This window comes from Molothrus aeneus, chromosome 6 (genome assembly GCF_037042795.1).
Source record: "Molothrus aeneus isolate 106 chromosome 6, BPBGC_Maene_1.0, whole genome shotgun sequence".
In the NCBI taxonomy this organism is placed as follows: domain Eukaryota; kingdom Metazoa; phylum Chordata; class Aves; order Passeriformes; family Icteridae; genus Molothrus; species Molothrus aeneus.
The window spans coordinates 15,188,091-15,212,417 of record NC_089651.1 but is presented as its reverse complement, the minus strand read 5'-3'; the positions used below and the strand labels follow the sequence as shown (position 1 = coordinate 15,212,417).

Sequence of the window (24,327 nt, the reverse complement as noted above, 5' to 3'; positions counted from 1 at the left end):
CTCATTCCTGCCTTAACACTGTGGCACCTGAGCAGTAGTGTTACATTTTCGGACTGCGAGGTCAGCTGTGGGAGTACCTTAACATTCATAAACCAGTTTGGCCCCCAGCACCTCATTCAGTCCGTGACCTAAGTGCATGGATCATGTGGAATCCTGTAATGATGCTGCCTCCCTAAAAACCCCAACTCTTACAAAAGATTCCAGACTGTTTGCTTGCAAATTGAGCAAGTTTGTTCTGATTTACATCAAAGAACTGCCAGCAAGTTATATTTACAAGGGCTCCTGTTTTGGCTTTTGGCAAAGAGAGATGTTGAGCCAGGAGCTGTATGGGCAAACAGCTGGAAAGGTGCTGTGTTTAACACCACCATTCAGAACAGGATGCTCATTTCTCCTAGGAAGCATTAGGGACAAGACAGGCACCACCAATCATGTTTCACAACTTTAATAGAATATTCTATCTATTCTGTACAAATTGAAAACACCGTATTAAGTTACAAATGTGTAAGGTAAGGCTGGAGCACTCTACATGCCTGGTCACAGTGTTGATACAGCTGCTATTCAACTGCTGCCAGAGGTTGGTAATGGATGCTGAAACTAGAAACGTGTACTTTAAGTGCCACACAACAACAAAACGTAGTTTTGCAGACTTCAGAATGTGAAATAAAACAAATTGTGGAATGGAATAATTTCAGTGTTGCAAGTAAGACACCCAAACTTCAGATTTATTGAACTGACTCACTTTGATAGATTTCCGTGTTCATAGTGAAAGGTCCTTTCATGCTGGACACTAAGCAATAAGACTACTGGAAATTGTCTGGTTCTTTGGCTGCAACCCACTTCCACCAACAGCAAGTTTGGCCTTTACATTTTGATCTTCATCCAGAGGAGTTGTCATTTTGATTCAAGTTTGTTTCTTCTGTCTAGACTACTACATTGAGACCACTTTGAATTACCTGTTTTACAAGTACCCATATTATATGCAAAAGAGGAAGAAGATTTTTCAAGTATATTAAAAACTATTAAAAAGCACTAATTCTGTCAAAGTACTTACAAACATGAATAAATAAATAGTAAGATGAACAACTAAATCTCAAATATGACACCCTCTTCAATGAAGTAAAATTACTTCAACTCAACTGGTTGTACTGAGATAATAAATATGACATTTAAAGCTGCTCAAGCACTAGTTCAATCTGTAGGTTGCAAGAAACATTAAAAAACAGGGGAGGGAACTAGCAAAAAAGTCATATTGCTCTATCTGTTTCAGCTACCATACATGTAATCCATTTACTTTAGCTTCTCAGCACATTGCTATTCCACGATTTTCAATGTCGAGCAAGAAAATGGATAATCCTCACATGGTAGTCTGGACTATTCCCTTATGCATAGGGCAAAAGGCTCTAAAGGCCTATTGACATACTTAGCTACAGTGTACCAACGGCTGTAGAGTGTGCTTTATTTAAACCTCATATTTCCCAAATGCATTGAAGTTGCCACTGTACATGTTAAGCAATAAAGTTAGTGAAAATCATGCATTTTAAAACAAATTAATTTTAAGCATTGTTAATAAGATTGTGCTGCAGCGATAGAATATCCTGAACTGCAGGCCAGGTATCCAACTATTTGTTACAAGTTGTTCAAATATCACTTCCAAGTGGTATTTCCTTATTACTGTTGTTTGCATTCAGCAGGTTGGCTGGACTCTTTCTGCATAAAGGGAAAAAGAGAAAATAAACAGTTAAAAATCAAATTGGCATAAAAGAAAACACTTCAACAAATACAGAGAAACTGGCTATGTAGTTCTGAATTAACTAGGTAACACTAGCATTTACAGGAGGAATGCTACATGAAAACTCAAGCTACATCATAAAGGTCCAGAGTCACCACATTTACTGAGTTTCCCCTTGCCCCCAGCTGCTTGGTGCCCCATAATTTTTTATCTATTTTTGTGCTGTTAACACTGCATCCTGTAGGCCAAGGTTCACACAAACAAGAAAGCAAACCACCACCTACTCCCCTCAACCACAGGCTCTATTTGACTTCCAGAGCCCTATTAAACCATTTTAACAATAAACTGCTACCTCCTCCAGCTCTGAGGAGGGAGGGAAGGCAGGCTGCTTATTCTGCAGCACGTCTGAGTTTTTCCTTAGGAGCCTTTCCCTTTCTGCTAAGGTGATAAAAATGTAATTAATGTGTTGATTTCCTCTAGGTTCTGCATCACAAGCAGGTAACTATTCAACAATTTAACACTGGGCAAGAAGTCCATATGTTAATCTGAGTATGTAAAAGCAGAAACATCTTCATTAGGTAGTTAAACAACTTCCCCTTTGGCAAAAGGAAGTGTATTTGGGAATGAGAACAAATACTCAAACAACTAAGAACTTCAGGTTTACACTGCACTTCTTGCTTTTTTTCCATTGTAAAATAGCATTCTTAGAAAGCAGGAGAATTTATTCAGCGAATTTCCACTTTGCTTCTCCCCTTACCATTCTTAATATAGTTTATTATATAGTTTATTATTCTGTGACCAACAGCAGTCACAGAAACCTGCTGCAGTCTAGTAAAGAAAAATACAGGTATAAAACACAACACCCTGAACCTCACTGATGCAAAGTAAAATGTTTCTTAGTTACTATCCTAAAGAAGAGGTTTATGTGTTATAAAATATGTACCCATGCCCAGCTCAGTATACATCAAGTAACCAAGAGCTAAGACAACTGAAGCATTCTGCCTCTAGAAAGGAAGAATAGGTGCAACTAATTTAAACTTCCTTATCATGAAGTTTTGCCTCAATAGCCTGCACTAAATCCAGGCTGTTTCTCTGTTCCTCACCAAAACTGCTTTACAGTCACAGTGGTCACCATCACTCCCACTGCAATTCCGCATTAGAGCCAAATGCACAGATGTGTCAGAAACCTTTCAGACTTCTTCCTTGTGGTATTCCTCACTCAGCACATCCGGCTAACCTTGTTTTCTCTCATCTGCCTGAAGTTCCAAGTAACACCAATGTGAATTACATTGCACTGACTGGGGACTAAATACAGGAAAAGGGATATGTTTACACAAAACAAAATTGGCATTCTTGCTCTTAAGTGAAAATTTAACTGCCCCTGGTAGTTCATTGCATGCCTATTCCTTTTTACTGAGGGGCAAGCAAAACAGCAGCATTTTTATCTAAAGTTTTCTAAAGGTTTGTATTCTCCTTTAAACTGCTTGGTATTTCAACATGGACAGAGTAGTGTGCAGGCAACATCACTTCCTCTCCTCTTTGCCTTCTGGCTAAGAGCCATGATAAAACAACAAATCTCCTATTTAAAATGTACTTAAAAAAAATCTTTCCATCTCTCTCCTTCCTTCCTTCCTAGTCACCTGCTATATTTAGATCAAGAAACACCTAGGTTGACCACCGCAACCATTTCCGCCAAATTTTAATGATCAACCAAAACACTTGTTGTATTTTCTAATAAACTCCATTATCCTTTCCTTATTTCTGTAAACACTTAGATCGTATTTACTACATATAACTGTTTATCCTGTAAAAACTTAGTCACAGAGATCACAAAGTTCTTTTTCAAGAACCTTTCAGTGTTGATTACTGCTCTCAGACAAAAAAAAAAATAAATACAGTTTGAGGGGTTCCTGGATCTGAGTCAGTTGTTGAAGGATTTTGAGACAAATACTGCTATTTTTAGGTTACACTTGAGGATGTATCTCTGTTGGCCTTATATACAGAATGTTTAAGCAGGCCCTAAGTATGAAGGCAGTATTTCAGATCCAGACTCCAACATAATCCATGTTCTCCCACCACTTCAACACACAGCACTGCCTTTGCTGAGGAAGCCAGCATGTGAGCTCCACGCTGCCTTCAGCTACCCTCAGCCTCATGCAAAGCATCTCACAGCCTAATCCCAGAGCACACCAGCACAAAGAGACCACAATTCCCTTCCAGTTACAGCTGCTCCAGCAGGCACAGGCACACTGAAGCTCATCTCTGGCCTTTGCTGGCTCCTGTAAGATCAGGGCCCAGACTGAGCTGTGAGTGGGATGCAGAGCTGACATCCACACTCCCCTCTAAAGCCTGAGCCTGCTCCTCCTGCAGAGCCCAGACTTGGTGACACTGGGTCAGCCAACCACTACACTGATCTGCCTTAGCCCCTGAGCTGTTTATCAGCCCATCCTGGCAAGGTTTCCATGCTCTATTTCCCTAAATTAACTTCCCATGATATCTTAGAAAGATAGCGAAGTGCATTGGCCAGACCAGAGAGACTTGAACTGGCAAAGATAAGGAAGAATTGCATCTTATTTTTAAATAAATTTAGCAGTAAACACACATATTCAAGATCACTACCAGGGCTACAGAGACAAGAATTCTTCTGGTTGTAAACAGATTCTTTACAGTAACCATAAGCAGACTTAAGTTCATCTTAAAATTGGTAGGATTTAAAATTTTTTTGTATCTTTAAAATATTTCATTTCATATTCACTTATTCTGTGCAAGGAGTTTAAACTGCTCTGGGCCTTGAATTTCAGTCTGAGATACCATTCCAATGGATATGAACAAGTTGAGTGAGACACCCACCTATTTTTTCTTTTTTGCTAACAAAGATCAATATATAGCTTTTTGTTACTGCCACTCGCTTGCTGCATCGCGTTCTCAGAATTAAAAATTGCACCTAAAATTCGCAGGAACATAGAGTTAACACACAGAAGAAAGCAGGTCTGAGTTAATACTGCTTTCTTGACTTTCCTACACAAACCCCACTGTGTCTGCCCATCCAGGTAAACTGGTGTCCTAGAGGCTGGGGACATAAGCCCAAAATTTCCATGCCTTTTATTTTAGCAGTTGTTTTTTTTCAAAAGACATCCTAAAGGAAACACTGAATTTCTGTTAGTCTTCAGTGTTTAAACACACTAGGCAAGATACATTCCTAGGTGATTCAAAGAGCAATAAAGTCTTTATCTCCTTACTTTTCCAATTCACTTTTTGGGAAGCTTCCCATGTGCTAAGGTGGCCATGCAGGAACAGGCAGATCAACAGGATCTCATCTGAACAGGCAGATCAACAGGATCTCATCTGACTCCCCATGAACTCTGCTGCCAACAGCAGTATCAAGGCAGGCACCAGGCACTATATCTGATGTCCTTTCCAGTGGAGAAGGTAGAAAGCCTTTCTGAAACATCTTCAATGGAAAAGTCCAATTATGGGACCTAAAACTGAATCTTATCTTTATTTCCTATTCTCTGTTACTGAAGGAGAAAAAGCAAGGATATTAGAATGCAAACCCAGAGCTAGCTGGAGTTAAATGAGCAACCCTAACCCAAACTGCCTGCCTCCACATCAGGGCCTGGAAATGAATTTGCTGCTGCCATGTCCTGCCACTGCAACCCAAAGACAAAAGATCTTGAAGCCCAAGCAGTCTCTCACACACAGAGCAGCTCTTCTGCTCGTGATTCAAACCAGCACTCTGCATTACCCTGCCAGCTACTTCTCAATTCAAGCACAGCCTCAGCAAGGTGAAATACAGGCAGCTAAAGGAATGGGACATGCAAGCACATAGAAAAATGCACTAGACAAAACCAGCTACATTATCCAGTTTTGTAGCATCTTCTGAAGCTACTTTTAATCATCTGACTGTTCAGTCTTCCAAAGCCACAACTTAGACATGGCACAAGTGCTTTGTGTAAGAGATGATAATGATCTGGCTGTATCTGAACAACTCCAATGTACTTAAAAAACTCACAGGAAGGAAGGAGGAAAAGTTTACAAAGCAGAAAGTGTTGACATGCAGCAAAGGTACTACAACAATACAACAAATACACTACAACAATAAAGGAGGAGGTAATATGGAAATGACTGAAAAGGAGAAACTGGATTTGAAAGGAAAACAGACCAATTTTTTTTGTGTACATGGAAAAGAAAACTATTCTAGAAAACAAAAGAAAGGAGTGGGAACTGGAAGGCAAAGAAAGGCAAGGAACAGGGAACAAAAGGATCAGAAAATGACACGAGCAGGAAAAAGAATGGAAAACAGGACAGAACTGGGGTATCAGTGTCAAAAAATGAAATAAAATAATTCCAAGTTGACTTGAAAAATTGGAGCCAGTGGCTAACAATTTTAACTGTAGGGAGGGAATACAGCTGTGTAACAGACTGCAGCCACTGTGACAAACAGATGTTCTACTGCTGCAGGTGAACCACCAGTGCACTAAAACAATTCAGAAGCACAGCTCCATTTTGAGTTTAACAAAGGCAAGGAAGGGCATTATCTATGCAGAGGGAGTGAGCTGGACTATACCTTCTTCTAAATAATTAAAATAAAAAGACACAAGCCTAAAATACAGGGGGGGAAGAAGTATGGAGGTTGTTGCAGGCATTGTTCTCTGTGAGGAATGGGATGAAAGGTGAAAGATGACAGTATACAACAGAAGGAAATTTTTCTTTCTTCTTTTAAATAAAGAGACAGATGAACAGAAGAACAATACCTGTTCAGAATCATGAGAGATCAAGAAAAGGCTTCTAAGAGTGACTGCCTGCCTTTGTCAGGCAGCATAAATAAGATGCTGGAAAAGGCATACTAAGTAAGCTGATGACTTAGAAGAGTTTAGGAAGAGCAGAGAAGATATTTAAGAAATAATTTGCAAGTGCATTAGAAACAGTAAAGAGATGCAACATCAAACCAGAAACAAGGAAAAATAGTCTGACAAGTCTCAGTATCTTTTATCATGTGTATATGAAATACAGTTTGATTGCTACAAAGGCAAAGCAGGAAGTGTGCCAGGAAGGCAGAGTCATTCTGAAAAATCTACTTTAATTATATGATTTAAAGGCACTCATCCCTACCCATTTCTTTCTATTGTTTACTAATAAAACTTAAACTCTGAAGTCACCATTCCCCCATTTCTTTTCCCCATACAAGGAAAAAAAAACAAACCAAAAACAAAACAGAAAACCCTAGAAAACAAACCACATTGCATGACTACAAATGGGACTCTTGGAAGTTAGGTATGAATGGAATTCCACCTTACCTAGAAATGTATGAATGAATAACAGACTTATATTACACCTAAATGGGAAAAAATTGAAAGCAACTGTCAGCATGGATGAAAAGTGAAATGTACAAAATAATACAGGAGGCAACAACCATAACCTTCCAAGATAACTTCAGATTTTTTCCCCTACAGAATACCAAATCCTCTAGAAGGATACTTCACACAAACATATGTTGATGTAGAACTAACATTGTTTCTCAGCTGTCCAACTTTTACCCTTTACAGGTACACCACTGCATCTGAATCCTACAGAGCAGAGTCAGAATACTGATTTTTCCAATCTAACCCTGTTTGATTGATCTTTGTACAAGATAGACTTTCTTTAGTATACAGTATTTCTCATTAAAGAAAAACAAACTTGACTCTTGATAGTGACAAAAAGCATTTACTAATGATAGGATGATGTATAAAACTGTACCAGAAGAGTGACATGTCAAGCTGCTAAGACTTTTATCCAAAGATCAAGCAGTTTTGCATGCCTTTCACTTTTTCACCTGTCTTTATAAAAAATTGAAAGCTTTTATGATGTTTTAAGAACTACATGAACACAAGTCTGTCATCACTGTCCCAGCTTCACTAAATATAAGCATTTACCATGACTGAAGATCTGAAAAATACCTATCAGAAGGAACACTAACCCTCAAGGCTGAATTTTAAGCCAGGTATATCATAAAGTTTAAAATTCAAAGTTGAGGACTGACTTTTTTTGATTTCTAACCAAGTACAGACAGGTAGAGTCTAACCTGCAGCCATCAGGACAACGATAAAGAACAATTCTAAGGAAAATAACATAAACAAACAAGCTAGTTGAGATTTGTGAGACTAATTCTAGCTTGAAGTCCAGCCAAAGAACATCTAAATATGACCTTTCTGAAGGAAAACTGTATCAGCATTACACAGAGATGCCATTAAGAAGCAAAGGCACACAGATTGGAAATTATCTTGGTGCATGTTGGAAGCAAAAGCTTGCATTTTCTCAACTGATGGAAACATTAACTTCTCTTTGAAGAGCATTTTGAGTGTTGGAGATAATAAAAACACTGCAGTCAGAAGCTAGGGTGTTTTTTTGATTGATCTTTTCACAAACTATCATACCCTTAACTACACTGCTCATGATTATAGTCTGTGCTATGACTAAGCACACAGAAGTCCTTACCTTAGGATCAGTCTCTGCATCTTCCTCCTCTTCTCCCTCCTCTTCCCCCTCCAACTCCTATGACAAAATAGAGATAAACTAACAGAAATTAAAATAGGTTAAAAGTGCAACTTTTTGTAATGGACAAAAAGCAAACTAGCAAATTAAATTATCACTGTATTCCAGAATGTTTCAGATGTCAGCATTGGGCTGATTTAAAAGAATTCAGCATCTTACAAGTTTTAAATTCAAAATCTTTAAAACTTGGCATAAAGGTCGCAGTATGGCTTAAGGCAACCTTCCTATGTACACTGCTAATGCAGTCCTGCAGCAATTTTTAAACTTCTATCTAACAAATTATTTGGAATTTTAGTTCTGGTAATAGGTATACATGCCTGATTTTGTTCTTTAGTTCAGCCTCCCTCCAAAGAGCCACTTTATTTAGATTACTCTAGACAGGCTATGCATTTCCTCTGCAGGATTTTTGCACTCAGTTTTACACACGACTACATCCAAGTGATAACATCTGGCACTGAAAACCAATTAAAAATACATATACACACTTCTATCAATAGCCAGCTTAAAAAAATAAAAATATGAAAATGTTTAGTCACTCAACAGCCTAAACAGAGAAAAAAAAAGACTGCATGCTGAAGGCTGCCAGCTCACATCAGATCAGCTTGGTAACCTCTGATGTACTCTGCTATGCTGAAGCTGACAACAATCAGGGATGTACCTTTGACAAATTAACAAGACAGCACAGTAAAAGCAGTAAAGCAAAAAATGTAAAGGATATTAGTTCATTTAAGTGTAGTAACATTTAGTGATCTTGTGCAAAGCCTTTCATAGTGTGTTTGTGTTCATACAACATTATTGCAAATAGACCAGAGCCAGCCTAAATTACTTATGCTGAGCAGTTGCACACTTCCCCTTTTTCACTATGCATTTGGTAAGACCCAGTCTTCAAGCTTATGACAGCTAAAAGCTGACAGCTGAAATTCCACTACCACCTAAGGAACAAATATTTACCATGCAGCACTCTAGAAAACAAAGCTTGTCTTTAATTTTTGACTCATGTCAGAAAACAGCTTCCAAAGTACTGGATAAAAAAATGGATATAGGCTCTTGCAGGAAGTACTTCTATGAAAAGGAAAAAACAGGCACAGTTTTTCAAGTCATGAATGCTGAACTCTTTTGGAAAGAAGTACCATGAACAAGAGCATTTATGAACAACTGTTTTCTGCTCCAAATAGAATTATTCCTGGCACTGGAATGGAAAGGGTAATCAGTATTCTATAAAAAATAGTGTGCATCTTACCTCCTCTTCACCTTCTTCATCTTCTTCAAACTGAAATGCAAACCCAAGGTTTAATTAGCTCTGCTAGTATTTGCATAAAAACTTCTGCAGTAATAGGTGTAACATATTCAAACACTGTAACTGAAACTAAGCTCCTTCCAGAAGCAGATTAACAACTTATAGCAAGCTGAATGACCCTTTCCTATCCCCAAGTAGCAGGATCTCTTCAGGGCTTTTTTTTTGTTATTCTCATGTAATTAATACTTCACCCTAGTCTAATCAGAAAAGGAGCAGTATGTTTCTATGTGCTGACTAATAAACAAAATGCTAATTGCACACATACATTATCATCATCCTCTATCGCTTCCCCGGTGAAGTACAGCACAGCACGAGGGACTATCCTTTCACGGAAGAAATGTCCAATTTCAAAATCTGCTGCTAATGTGAATTCTGAGTCTTCATCCTGTAAGACAAATCAGTTTGAGTTTTCTACTGCAAATGTGATGTGACACACAGAAGCAGATGAAAATATTTCAGAGTAACATGTTTGGGAAAACATCACACTATCATCACCAACCTTCAGGTCACAGGTACTTTCAGTACATTTTGTGATAAAAGCTAAATCTTGATTTGCAGAATTGAGATTTTCTGTACAAGCTTCCTACTTTACACACACAGGTTAGTGTCCTGCCAAGACACCTTTTATTAAAAAGCTCAGACTTGGCTGGCTCTGGCATCTGATGCTGCAGAACTGTTCAGAATGCTCCAGGCTGATTTTTCAGGTCAGGTACCAGCCACACAGTACTGCTAAGTGGGCAGGGAAAATAATGACCTTCCCAACAGTGACACTGGAAAGGTCTTGGATCAGCAAATTGTGGAACAGTGAACAGTCAATGGATTACTTGGAGAAGGTGACAGTATCTTTCACTTTATCAAAGGTGAAGCCCAGCTTTGTTAAAGGCAAAAGTAACAATAAAAATACACAGTACTTAATAAAAGACCCCTATAGTCACTATACAGTGATTTGGCAAAGAGCAACTGTGCTGTTTCAAAAACTTACCAGTGACTCTCCATCACCAGATACTGCAAAAAGAAAAGACAACAAATTTAAGAAATGCCTGTATACTCTCACCTACCTCAATGTTCAAGATGACAAAACACAGTAAAAAGACCTTCTCATACCTGGAAACACTAAGGTTATAAAGGCTTCACAAGGTAGCTATTAAAACTATGACAATCCAGATTAGTATTAAGTTAAACCTACAGAAATCGTACGAATTTCACATGTTGTAGCTAAAGCATCCATGCTGCCATTTGGATGTCAGATTTTTGCAAAGGAAATGCTCTTTCTACAAGGATGGGTTCAGAGGATATGCAGATCAACATACTTGGTTTCTCTATTAATGCTGTAATTACAGTAACTTCATTTGGCTGGAGCACTACAAATCACTTCCTCTTCCCCAAAACAACTGAACTAAATAGGTGAACATTTTGACATGAATCTGCAAAGCACTGTTGAGAAGAGGCCCAGTGCTGTAACCAGCATAGAAGAGAGTGGGTGTTTTGTTTGTTTAAAGAAAAAAATAACCAACTAACCAATGACCAAAAAAGAAAAAAAAAATCAAATCAATGCAAAAAACTCCAACACAAATCAAAACGTATTTCCCTTCCCTACATTACCATGTGATCTACTGTGAAAGTGATAATTTGGCTCAGTTCTCAAGTTGAAAATGTAACTATCCACTGCCAGCAGATGTTAGTGTCTTGTCTTATACTGCTAATTCCAAAATGTACCCTTTGAGTACTTAAAAGAACAACATAACACCAACAGGAGACAAATCTCCATGTTTTCCTCAAAGCAGCAACAAAAATTAAAGGACATTTCTGTACCAAACCCAACTTTAGAAATACATATCCCATGTTTCTTAACCCACATACATAGGCATTTGCAGTATTAATTAGGAGAGACAGGTAGTTCATAATAGCCCACAACAGAATCAAGAACCATTCTGTTCAGAACACCTCTGGAATCACAGAACAGTTTGGGATGGAAGGGACCTCGAAGATCACTAAGTTTCAACCCCTCCACCCTGGGCAGGGACACCTTTCACAAGACCAGGCTGCTGAAAACCCCATCCAGTCTGGCTTTGAACATTTCCAAGAATGCCCAGAGAAGTTATGGATGCTCCAAACTGTTCCAGTGTTTCACCACTTCCACAGTTAGGAATTTCTTCCTAATATCTAACCTAAACCTGCCCTCTTTTGGCCTAAAGCCATTCCACTTGTCCTGTCACTACATGCCCTTCCAAAAAGTCCCTCACCATCTTTCTTGTAGGACCCCTTTAGTACACAAAATAAACTACTTCCCTCATCTATGTTTGCAGAAGAGGACAATGAAAGATGGACCAAGAAAAAAAATAAAGGTGTTGGAATCCATCTGAATTGTCTAAAATGCGAGTACACATCTAACACTAGACTAGGAAAATAGGACAATTATGTATGGAGTATCAAGGATCACTAATTACTCCCAGAAGAAAGTAATAAAGCCTCTGTTCCAGCCTTATCCTAAGGCAGAGCAATAGGGCTCAGGAGCTCAGTCCCCGAGTGGGACTGGGTGCCTGAAGCTCGCTCATGCCAACGCCGCGGCTCAAACCCCCAGCAAGCTCAGTGATTCTCAGCTCTATAGTGAAGGCAAGCTCTCAGGATTTCAGCCCTGCTTGCTAGGTAAGTTTGCCCTTGGCTTGAGGCTGCAGCAGATGGAGAGAGAGGAGAAGGAGAAAGTGCAGGCTGTTCCATGGAGATAGCTTTATTCCGGGAGGTCCGTGAAGGGTCTCTGCTCTTCTTCTTCTAACTAATGGGGTACAGTATGCTTCTTTTATAGGGTTGGAAAGGATCCAAGCTTGACCAATGGCAAGGGGTTAACATGACATTGCCTTATAGGGTTACAGAGATAGGTTAAAGGCGGAGGACAGGAATTTCCTTTGCTGTTTCAGCATGCCTATTATTCAGATTCTCCATGGTGCTTTTCCTAAATCTATGGGGTTTACTACAAGAAAGGACAGAAAGTTCTGTCACTTGATACAGAGGTTTCAATGAAACTGCTGTGCTGTAACTTGACCAACAATGGAACACAGCTCTTTTGCATGTTAGAAACAAATTGATGCATGGAGCCATCCTGTGGTAAAACATGTCAACTTCTTTAAGAGAGTCTAGGAGAGACTCTCCCTACTAGGATTCCTGTTTACGCTGCACACCTATTGGTCAAATTCTACAGAATAACAGAACAAAATCATCTGTTTGGATGGGCAAGAGTTTGCAATCTTCCTCTAGTAAGCACTTTACAATGCAGCAGCATAAACAATTTGAATATTAAAGTCATATAAATACAAATACATAACTACATATTTTAAGGATCCTAAATTATTAAATTTCCAAACTTACCCTTTATTGGGCTGAAGAAGTTAAAAAATGAATCGTTAGGTACTTGTTTAGTAATTGTCCGAACTGTGCCTCGGCCCTTGTGTTTCTGTTTCTTCTTGATTGTTTTAACTGTAACATTTTTTCCTTTCTTCCAGTCAATGGTACACCTAGAGACAGCAGGTGAGAAACAGCATTTTAACACAAGGCACCAGGGAAAAGAAGGAACTGAGCAGCAGAGCAGCAACATCAAGGCCAAGATGGCTTATCACTCTCTAGATAAAGCTGCTTGACAAGTTATGAAGTGGATCATAGTTCTAGAGATTATGTGTATGTTGGACAGGTCAAATATTTTCCTAAATGAAAATGCTATACAAGTTTGTCTTGGCAGAGTAATCACTGCCCTCACTCCACCTGTAATTCAATTCCTCTGGCCCAGCAACTGGATTTCTATAACCAAGGACAGGATTAAAAACTATTCCAGAGAAAATCTCACCAGTCAGACCGTTAGAAAACAATACATGATATCCTTTAACAACAGGTCAAGGTAGTGTCCATTTACCCTAAAAATGCATGTCCTAAGAGTGGCCAGGGAGAGGGATGTTAGAGCTGTCCAAAGAGCAGTGCTCAGACTGACCTGGCAGCCAACCACATCAAGCTGAAAAGAGACTAATTTTCATTTCCATTCTGCTGCTGTACAAACTGACACTCAATGAAGAGGCTCTTTCCATTCAAACAAGTTTTACCCAAAGCTGTACATGGCAAATAGTGAGGGGCAAACACAGCTAATACTCTTACAATGGAAATAATGGTGTCACAGTAACCCTGAAATGCCTCCAAAATACCTTGTCCTATAGACAGATGGCCAAAGTCACCTGTTTTATACTTAACCTGTATAACAAGGCACAGACATGTTTTCCTGCTCTACTTGTACCTTATTTAACACCTTCCTCAGGAAACATCAACTGAAATCAAAGTTCTGACAAATCAGCAATCCAAGAAAGCATTCTTCTATAATACTTAAACAGAAAATATTTTGCTGTAATGAACTAAAGTTTTCTTCAAGAAGGAGTAGTCTGTTACTTAGGCACAACTTTAACTAAACATCCAAGAAGAACTTTTGCCTCACTGCAGGTGAATGCTGGATTCAACAACATGTAAAACTAGAAGTCAAGAGGTTTTGAGGTTGTCAGCATGCATTCACAAAACCAAGTATTTGGCATACCTTAAATGTGAGTTAAAAAACCCCAAAAACCAAACCACCAAAACACATCCTTGAAGGGGTAGAAAAAACCTAAAAACCAAATAATCGCCAACAGAAAAGAATACTTAGATGCTAAGAAAAATAGGGTACAAAAGCCATTTTTCATTTGTGTCAGCTCTGCTCTGGCACTGGAATTTGGTTATAGAGCAGTAATCCTAGATAGGAATAGAAATGGTTTGCTTAGATGGAACAATTCTTTTACCCCCAAGAAACTATAATGTGGTGTTCAAGTCAATAGGCTTCCAGAACAGACATGAGAATTCACCATCCACAGCTGCCAGGATCGAACTGCATAACCTTTATGTTCCAGCTCAAAGCAGGCTGAAAGAACACATGATAAATATGACCGATTCCTGCCTGATAGTAATAAACCAATTACTGCTGGAATAAAAATTGCGAAGGATACGAAAAGAATCCAAGAGAGTCCAAGGCTACTCATTAGACTGAGGATGGGGGTAGTCTGTGAGAGGTAAGAACTAAAAATAATTTACCCAGATATCTGGAAATAAAAGGTTTGTTACCTTAATTAGAGAATTATTAAATTTGAACAGTGTTCAGTTTAAAATGTACAATGTTAAAATATATCTCCATCTATGCATCTGTTACTTCTGCATGCTGAGACTAACATCAACATCATACCTAAAAACGTTCCCAGTTCTGAAGTCAGTAACAATTTTATCTTTACTAATCATTATCATAATAAGCAAAAAAAAATTATGCATTTGTACTTCAGAAGCTTTTTTGAATTTCAGTTTTCCTTACCCCTCACAATCAACTATTTCAGGTCCTTCAAATGAAAAGGGATCTGTCTTGTCTGGCTCCGACTTCATCTTGTATGTTTTTGTCAGGACTGAATTAGAAAAGTAGTCATTGGGCCCAAAGTGGAACTCTAATGAGAAAGACTGGAAGAAATTTTATGTTACTACTAACTTTCATCTATGAAATAGTTGATCAGCATAATTATCATTAATCAAACTCTGAAAATAGGAAAAAAAAATTGATGGCAAACATATTTGAAACTACAGCAGAAGCAGGAAATTATGAATGTCAATGAATTTCGAATGTGCAAGAAGCTACAACAACCTTGGCTTAGATTCAAATTATAAACAGGTAATTAGTAGATTTCATTCACCTTCACATATAGAACTGCTGTCTTGAAAGCAAGCTTAGAGGTATTTTCAGAAAAGTCTTGATCTCATTTTCTATGGAAGCCTCTCATCATCCTTGCACTAGGGATGAAGTTGTTATTATGAAGTAATTTTAGCATTGTAACAACACCATATGGTTCTACTGCTCCCCCAAGTCTGATCAATATCATGATCTTAAGAGAGTGAATCAGACTTTATTTCCAGTTAAAGCACAATTTAGATTGCAAAAGTCTATTTAAACAGTCCCCCTGGAACCAGAGGGGTTTCTTCCATTTGATGATAGAAACTCCTGCAAAGGAACACTGATTTCATAAACTGAGTCCTACAACCAACATGTCTCAACAGCTTACAGCCTGAAGCAGATGTTTCTGGCTATGTTTGAACCTCCTCTGGCACCCAGAAATTATTTGCAAAGATTCAGTTTCTTAACATGGACAACAAAAAGCTCCAGTTTCAGAAAACCACAGCATCCATGATGCATCAGTTTTCAGTAAAGGTTTCTAAACTCCCTGCACAATGCTCACTTTGCACTCAGGATCAACTATGAACATTTTAAAGTACACTAAAACTCAAGCTGTCTTGGAAAGGGAAAGCACTAAAGAATAAAGTTTTTTGGCAGTATTGAATTAGTGACTTGAAGGGGGGAAAAGTCTGCAGGTCAGTTCAGCACAACAGAAGGACTGAAAGCCAAAGCTTCCAACACCACTGCCCAGCCACAGCATGTGTAACAGTTACTTTAAGTATCTGATTTACTCTCCCAGTAATATGCATTACGAATTAGCCCTAATCTGCATATAAAACAGATTACATAACTGCCAAAAGACTGGCCCTGAATATACTTCCCCAGGCATTCTTCAGACTCAGGCCAGAAAACTGCCTGTTATCACCAAGTCTGCCTTGCCATCCTTTTTCTCAAGGCTATTCATGCATGGACAAGATAAATAACTCAGGACAGTTATTTAAGAACAGCCTGCTCATCACAGATATTTATCCCTCCCTCATCTCCCAAAGGCCCCTAATCTTTCTAAGACCCCATGAATCTCCTCACATGACTCATGCCTGCTAAGAGAGCGGTCAAGGAGTGATGGAGACCAATGGCAAGAGCAGCCTCCCCAACCCCCATGCTCCCTGATTAAGCACAGGGACCCAGGAGTACACTAGAATATCTGTGTTGATTTCACAGTGGCTATTTCAGCTTCACTTCCCTTTAAAGCAATTCGAGACAGCTGCATGGTTTGGAGGCTGCCTTCAGCTAAGGCTAATCTCTCTTGGGCAAACATGCTCGGGGAAGAGTTACAAACTTAGCTGATCCACTACCAGTGACGAACACTCATACCCAAATAATCCCATAAACCATCACTGGGACTATAAATAACCAACCAGTGGCACTATTTAGCATGCAGGATCCCAAGGGCTAGCAAGACAAAAATATCTTCACACACACACTGCATTTCAGCATCTCACTGTATACCTGCTAATTAGGAGACAAGAAGCTCCAAGCTCCACATAATATTTCAAGTGTTGTAATAAACTTTCCAATACTCTTTATGTGGACACCTCTGGGGGATTTTTAATCAAATATATGCTCATGAAGTTCAAAAAAAAACCTGCCTTTTTCTAAGCTATTTAAGTTATACCTAGATACATCATTCAGGTCTCAATATGCTAGCTAAGGATCCCGATGTCCTAATAAATATGTAAATAGAAATTATAATTATAAAATACATATGAGTTTACCCATGTGGTTATAAATAAAGTAAACAGTAATGGAGTCATTTATGCTTCATGCAGATGAAAGTTTCTATGTGCAAGCCATAACAAAGACGACTTTGAAGCACTTTAATTGCAGTCAAGTAAATCCACTTTTGGAGTGCCATAACTACAATTAATTGTTTTGGGTCAACATTAAATCAGAAAATTCCTAATTATCACACTTTTCTCGAGCAGCAAAACCTAATCCCCAGCAGAATATGTGTGTCTATGACTCACTGGTTATGTGAAGTTCATACAGTACAAAGCTACCACTGCTGCACCAATTTTCAACAAAGAACTGCAGATATTGTTGAAAGACAGTCACACACAGCTGCAGAACAGGTTTCACTCAAGCAGTTAGGAACACATCCTTTGTTTCCAAATACAGAAGGGACATGGAGTTTGTCAGCCTTCCATTTTTGGATTTAATGTAGCACTGGAATGGAACCTATTTGCAGAAAAATGCTGTCAAAAGGTTACGAACAGTGCAAGATCAGATAAATCCAGTGTTTAAAGAGTTCTCCAGCTTAAAGTACTATAAAACAAAGCTGAATTAGAACACAAAAATCATGTAGGCAAAAAAACCCCCTATTCCCATCTCATCCAAATGCCACTGAATAGATATGCTTCAAGACACAACAGGCAATTTCTTAGAATACTTAATTTTGTGCTTAGACAACTCATTTTCTTCCTAAAACTCATATCCTTTCCCTAAGCCCTGCAATCTTTAAAAACTTAATTCTCAGTTTTTCTCTGCCATTCTAATTTCTTGCCAATTATCAGCCTGAGTGTTTCAGTACTAGCAGAATAAAGACCATAAGAAATAAAAAGCAGAACCCAGATGAACCCTGAAATAATTTGCTATTAACCTTTAAAAGTTATTCTGAGAAAGTCCTCCCATCTTTTTTATGTGAATCTTCAATGATGGCTGTTTTTCCTTTATTTCAAGCATTATCAGAAGACCATTGCTCCATAAGGCAAAACAAAAAATACCAAATATAAGAAAAAAGCCAGAATGACAAAATTTAAAGAAAGTATGTGTAGGCTCAAATTCCATCCTTCTCCCTGCCTCCCCTTCAATGGGAGTTCAAGAAATAAGTATAGTCTGTATAAACTGAATAAGCAGCAGAGCAACTTCTTTTCCACAGAGTATCTGTTTCTGTACATCAAACTTAAACAAGAACAAATTTCCAAAATTTAAAAAACATGAAGTAGTACTTTAAAAAATACTAATGAGGTATGCTTTTAAAATACTATCTAATATATTTTCTATTCTTTTCAACAAGTATATTTTCTATAATCATTGTCTTTGATTAGTATTACCAAGTCATATTGCTTTTCATAGAATATTTGATACACAGAATCTTTCCCACAATACATTTTCAAATCAAAAGCAGCCATGTAATTGTATTACTAAGAGCAGCTACACTTGAATTTGAGAGAGAAAAAGAAAGCAAAAACTAGACAGATCTCAGCCAGAATTTTAATCTAGAAACTACAGTCATGTCAGAGCTGTCCAGGCTAACAATGAAAGAGCAAAGAGTCAGGAAAGCTGGAGATGAATCTTTCAAAGGCAATGCATGAAAATAATAACTCAGAAAGAAATCTCCCCCACACACAACAACAGCCAAAGAGAGCTGAATGAATATTTTGGAATGCTGCTCACTTCATTACTACAATCTTCATGAGAAAAAAACAGAGAAAACCTACCATAGGCTGTCCTGGTTCGGAAAACTTAACTTTAATATCCTGCAGATGTTTCAAGATAGGTTCATCATATTCCTAAGCAGAAAAAAGTAAAATCCAATTCAGCAGGCAATATTTAGAAAAACAGACTCTCATTAAGAATCAAACCTTGTAACTAATTCAACTATTTCAGCTAAAGACCTGGATCTAAATTTCTTAATCATAGTTGCAAATTCTATGTGCCAAACTCTCTTTTAGGTCTCATCTTCAGTAAACAAAGCTGCTAGGATGTATTACTGAAGATACAGTAACTTCATTCAGGGTATTTATTACCAGTGAGATTGAGAGGCAGACACACTCCAGGGAATTCTTCTTTAAAAGCATTAAAAGCCACTAATACAAGTGCAGGCATAACTACCTAAGCTATTTAACATAAATTCAACCAATCCAAGGTGTTCTTATAACCTTGCTTTATGGATTAAACGAAAAATGCTTGTACATCATTTCAAGCATCTTCAGGGATTCCAAAGACTCAAAAGATTTTGTGTCTTACACCAAAGGATTGACTCACACTCCACAAGGACTGACTATTAACAGGAAAAGCAGCAATTCATTTGACACAGCAGAAGTTGTTCATTTCAGAGTAAAAACTTACTTGTACTAATTCACTTAGCATATCTACATTCCTAAAGATAGTAAACCAGAAGTCTGGAATTCCTTTGACATTTGTCTCTTCTGCTTTTTCATCTATTACCACTGCATTTTTCAGGTCTCCCTGGAAAAGAAATACAGAAACAGCTGAGAAATTAAATTGTGACTTCTCAGTACATTTAATAAACAGAAATAGAAGTACAAAACAATTGTCATCTCTGAAGCTGTGTAAAAGGAACATTTAAAATTTATTTTTAATCCTCTGCAAATGAAGTTAAGAGATACAAGGTTTATTTACACTACTGAGCATATACACAATTCAGATTTACTTTCAACTCATTTGAAATTCTTCTATATGAAGACTAAATAGACCAAGTGTCTGCTTCACTGATTTGACACAACAGAATTAAAACACTTTCTATCTTTCTAGAAAGAGAAAAAATACAAATGCATATCTATTTTTCTATTAATCTAATTTCTGTAGCTCCATAAGCCACCTACAATATTCCATCTAAAAATTTAAAATTTAACTTTGTCCTCTGAAATGCTTTTTTAGCTTGCCCATTTTGCAGAACACTTGTAAAGTTGTTTTTTACAGGTATCTTTCATTATTATGCTGTGTCTAATTATTACTATTTTGGGAAACAGGATGTCCTCCACATAACTGATGTCAAATGTTATAAAAAAGAAGAATGAGGAAGTAATTTCTCAATCCTAAACAACCCTGGGAATTCAGTCTGGAAGCTGCACCTTTTCTTTTACACCACTAGATAGCAGCAGATATTTAAGATGTTTCTGGCAGTTGCTTGGGTTATGATGTGCCAAGAATACAAAGCTGCAATTTATTTCCCATCTAGACACGTTTCTGATTTTATTGTGTGGAATATGGCCTGTCAAAGCTGTATTTACACAGAGCCTAAGGAATGTTTTTTGCTCATGCATACAGAGCACTGTGTCATGCTAAATCTCAGGAGATCAGGAAAAACAAAGAACAATTCACTTTGAATAGAGAAAAAAAACCAAGAAGGAATCAGGCTAAGGAAAAAATGCAAAGAAAACATGACAGAATGACAAACAGAGTTTTCTAAGTAGGTCACTTTTCTGAGACAAAGCCTGAGCACACATCTCTAGAAATGATGCTGGGAAAGTAACAGGCAGCCCACAGACTATATCATGCCTCCTAAATCCAGACAGCTCCTACTCAATGGACAAGTAGGAATCCACCAGCCAAGCAGACACTTTATTAGCTTGATTCTGTTTTATGACTGTGTGACAAGTGTCCCACCTGTATTTATGAAAATGAAAGCTAATGATGTCCCCCAAAATAATGGAGACAGGCAGAGAACCAACCAGTCCTGTATTATCTTAGGGTTTCATGTAGCACTGGAATGGAACCCATTAGCAGGAAGGTGCTGTTAACAGGTTACGAACAGTGCCAACAAAGGCAACTCCTCAATTCCTCCAAGTCACAAATTTGAACAAAGGCTAAACTAATGGGTGTAGAAGCTTTCACTGGCCATAACAATGTATTCATCACAAGAACACATCACTGACACTAAAGTCCTTTCAATGGCAAGAACAAGAATTTAACTCTGACAATCTGATATATCCATAGTAGATGACCCAGCTTATACTCACAGCCAGTTTTTCTTCATCCTCATTTTCACTGTGCCATTCTGCCTCTGCATCTGTGGGTTCAGCTTCCCCATTAATAAACTCTCTTCTCTGTGATAAAAAAACCCCAAAAATGTAATTGAAGATGTAAAATTATATATACATAACCAGAACTGACAGGAACAAACAAATAAGAATTATATACATAATTTTCCTACCTTATCAAAAAGAGGTTGATAGAGTGCTGCGTATTTTCTCTCTAAGTCGTGCACTTCTTCATAGAATTTAGCTTCTATATGGGCACATTTCACCTGGAGCTTTTTCAAGGCATCAATTCTTCTTATCACTGCTTTTGGAAAGCTAAAAATCAAAATTATTTAAGGTTAGAAGTTAGTTGCCTCAGCATTATTTCACATATTACCGAGAATTAGGTTGCTTATAACTACATGCAATTTTTAAATAAAAGGCTTATGTCAAACATCCATGTTTCTCCAAAACCTATTTCAAAAAGTTGAAAGAATCCTCTCCTACCCAAGTTGTTCTCAAAGGTGTTATCTTCTGTTCCATTCCCTGGGGCCACTACCCTCCCCGTGTAGTTCAGAGATCTGAAATTAATACCTTTGTTTACACCTAAACTTTGAGACTAGATTTGTGTTGATCCACCTATGAAAAATAAGAACTGTGCATTCTACAGGAGAAAGCTTTGTTTCACGGGGCATACTCATAAAGCACACACTGCCCATCTGCACTTTCAATTATTAAACATTTAGACATAGTCATGTAAAAAGATCTTGTTATAGAACTTAGGTTTTTTCTAAAAAGAGGTGTAAACCAGCTATTCTCAGTCAAGAAATAAAAGCATAAGTATTTACTAAAGGCAGCATTTAAATCTACTTTACAGTCAATATAAAACTAAGTTTCAAACTAGGGATATACAGGTACTGAACTTTCCCTTACATCCAGAAGAGCAATCTTATAGAAATCATCAGTCATCCTGTCAGAATAAGGGTCACAGAAGGAAACAAAGGAGTGGAGGGAGTTATTTCTATCCAAAACAAGAAACGGCCATGGTATATATTGAATGGGACAAAATTTTGTTTGCAAGTCTGCATAAGGTAAAACTTCACTCTTCTTCCAGAAGTAAGACACTATGAATCACAGGTTAAGTAAACCATTTTTCTTAGTGAATAATTTATTCTGATTTTCTACCTTAATTACACAGTAATAATATTCTATTATGCCTTCGGTCTTTCAGTATTTTATCATGCCCACTACTTACGTTTCAATGTAACTGGAAGGAGTAACTGATGTATTGTCAAGACGCTCCTGAAGAGCTGCCAGGACCTGTGGATTTTGCATCACTTGGTCTGCCAGCTTTTCTATGAAGACAGAAAACCCCCTTTAAACAAATTTGCATAAATTTATAATGCTTTTGTCATATTTTGTCTTACAGCAGTAAAAATACTATTTTCACACCTGAAATAACATCACTTTAAGGTGTGAAAATAGTGAGTGTTTACTACTAACACAAACAATTACTTCAGGACCAGTTTTCAGGAATAAAAAGTTGGATAATTATAGAAAAAGCACTCTTCTCTTTGCAAATCTATCAGTTGCTTTTACAAGCAAGTACTACATTGACAACATAGGCAAATTTCCTGTTTTCCCCTTATGTAAGAAAGTACAAAGCAGAAGTCTCTCTATCCTTCTGTATAAACTGTACCTTTAAAGCCACATATAAATTTTCAGGAGGAGAACCACTGAATTATACTTCCAAGACCTATGTTTTCCAGTTAGTGTGACTCCTGAAAAAGCCCTTCCAACTCTGTGTACAGTACAATAAGCAGCACAGCACTGTGACCCTGACAACCACTTATATTTACCTCAAGAAGATTTTATAATCTGTAAGACTCCTCAACCATCACAACACTTCCCAGAAGACAACTTTTACAGGAGTTCAGATCTAAAATGCCTCTGGTTAGGTGTTAAAAACCCTTATTAAGAACCATGCACCGTGTCCAGGTGTGAAGACTTTTGCTTTTCACATCTTTCCATTCTTTCTCAGTGCTCTTTTCCCCAGACATTAAAAACCCAATAATTTGCACAGCACACACTAACATGGTGAAGCTTTTATACGCTTGCATTTGCGTGTTGCTTTGTTCTTCTTACTTATTTGGAATTTTTTTGTTGTTTTTTTTCTCAAGCAACTTGACTTTAAAAATTATTCAATGGTGTCTACCAGTTTTCATGCAATTTTCAATTGCCAGTCACAAAGGATTTATTGAAAAAAAAAAAAGGTAATGAGGGAGACCTAAAGAACATTCAGTGACTACATATATTTCACATTTCACTAAAACTTACAAATTTGAGTATCTGGAGAAATAATGGAACTGTAGCTTTTCTGCACTCAGAAACATTAATTTGAAAAACACTACTCAGCAGTTATCTGTAAACCTCGCTAATGGAGAGTAAAAACTTCCAAGACACATTCTGAAGATGAACTTTCTGAGAAACAAGAGAGTAAAGAACTAGCATACAAACAGAACTGCCCATTTTGGTAATTATGCTGACAAAGAATACATGTTGTTACAAGCCAGTCTTTGCAGGCCTTATTGCAAGGGTCTAGAGGGTAATTTCAGGCAATGGTAAAGCACCACAGTCACAACACACACAAAAATACAGCCTGCACTCTGGTTTTGGCTGCAATAAACATGGAAAACATCAGAAAGTGAACAGTTAGCTTAAAAACCATTGTTTTCATAGTTTTGCTTTCAGCTGTGAACACATCTTCAGTTTTGACTGAAAAGGCTTGTTACACTTCTGTAATGTCACCGACTACTACGTATTTCATACCTTTTTTGTTGCTTGCATTTTTAGCAGCCTCCAGAGACTCTGAAGCAGTATCTTCTGTTTTACTAAAAGAATTCAAAGGGTAACATATTAAAATAGCATCACATTACACAAATGTCAGCATTTAAGTACTCTGGTTTACTACAGACATGCTTTAGAGACAAGTATCCTAATAAAAGGCACATTTATGTCGTCAAGCTTGTGAAAACTAAAAAGAAACAAACCAACCTCAAAAAAAACATAACAAGCCCAAAACAAAAACCTCTGACAGATAAATTCATCTCATTAAGTGAATGGCTGGCCAATCATGTGTATGATTCAGTCTGTGAATCATGTGGCCATTCACTCTGCACAGGAAAGTGTTTTTACTCAGAGATGAAAATATGAGACACTTTTAGTCTAAGTGATGGAGAAAAACATGAGAAAGGATGCAGCTATGAAAGGAAGATGAACAAGAGATAAA

At 37.7% G+C, this 24,327-nt stretch overlaps 1 protein-coding gene and 2 non-coding genes across 7 annotated transcripts in view; all 3 read right to left on the bottom strand.

Annotated features, from left to right (window-relative positions):
* Positions 1 to 426: 426 nt before the first annotated feature.
* The window catches only part of NAP1L4 (nucleosome assembly protein 1 like 4), a 28,493-nt gene continuing 4,592 nt past the window's right edge, over positions 427 to 24,327 (bottom strand). For 2 of the 5 annotated variants that reach the window (XM_066551311.1, XM_066551312.1), the window contains 13 exons: positions 23,868 to 23,929; positions 22,294 to 22,393; positions 21,233 to 21,374; positions 21,039 to 21,125; positions 19,405 to 19,524; positions 18,774 to 18,845; positions 14,926 to 15,065; positions 12,924 to 13,069; positions 10,543 to 10,565; positions 9,826 to 9,945; positions 9,504 to 9,533; positions 8,207 to 8,263; positions 427 to 1,707 (listed from right to left, as the gene is read on the bottom strand). In XM_066551311.1, coding sequence (XP_066407408.1) covers positions 1,669 to 1,707; positions 8,207 to 8,263; positions 9,504 to 9,533; positions 9,826 to 9,945; positions 10,543 to 10,565; positions 12,924 to 13,069; positions 14,926 to 15,065; positions 18,774 to 18,845; positions 19,405 to 19,524; positions 21,039 to 21,125; positions 21,233 to 21,374; positions 22,294 to 22,393; positions 23,868 to 23,929 — 1,138 coding nt within the window. In that variant the 3' untranslated portion in view covers positions 427 to 1,668. Of the gene's footprint in view, positions 1,708 to 7,026; positions 7,065 to 8,206; positions 8,285 to 9,503; positions 9,534 to 9,825; positions 9,946 to 10,542; positions 10,566 to 12,923; positions 13,070 to 14,925; positions 15,066 to 18,773; positions 18,846 to 19,404; positions 19,525 to 21,038; positions 21,126 to 21,232; positions 21,375 to 22,293; positions 22,394 to 23,867; positions 23,930 to 24,327 lie in introns of all 5 variants that reach the window. The other 3 variants (XR_010783770.1, XM_066551313.1, XR_010783771.1) reach the window with 3 other exon arrangements.
* Positions 17,434 to 17,554, bottom strand: LOC136558533 (small nucleolar RNA SNORA54). Its single transcript, XR_010783904.1, has one exon. It is a non-coding gene; the product is annotated as a small nucleolar RNA SNORA54 (small nucleolar RNA).
* LOC136558532 (small nucleolar RNA SNORA54) lies at positions 20,711 to 20,838 on the bottom strand. Its single transcript, XR_010783903.1, has one exon. It is a non-coding gene; the product is annotated as a small nucleolar RNA SNORA54 (small nucleolar RNA).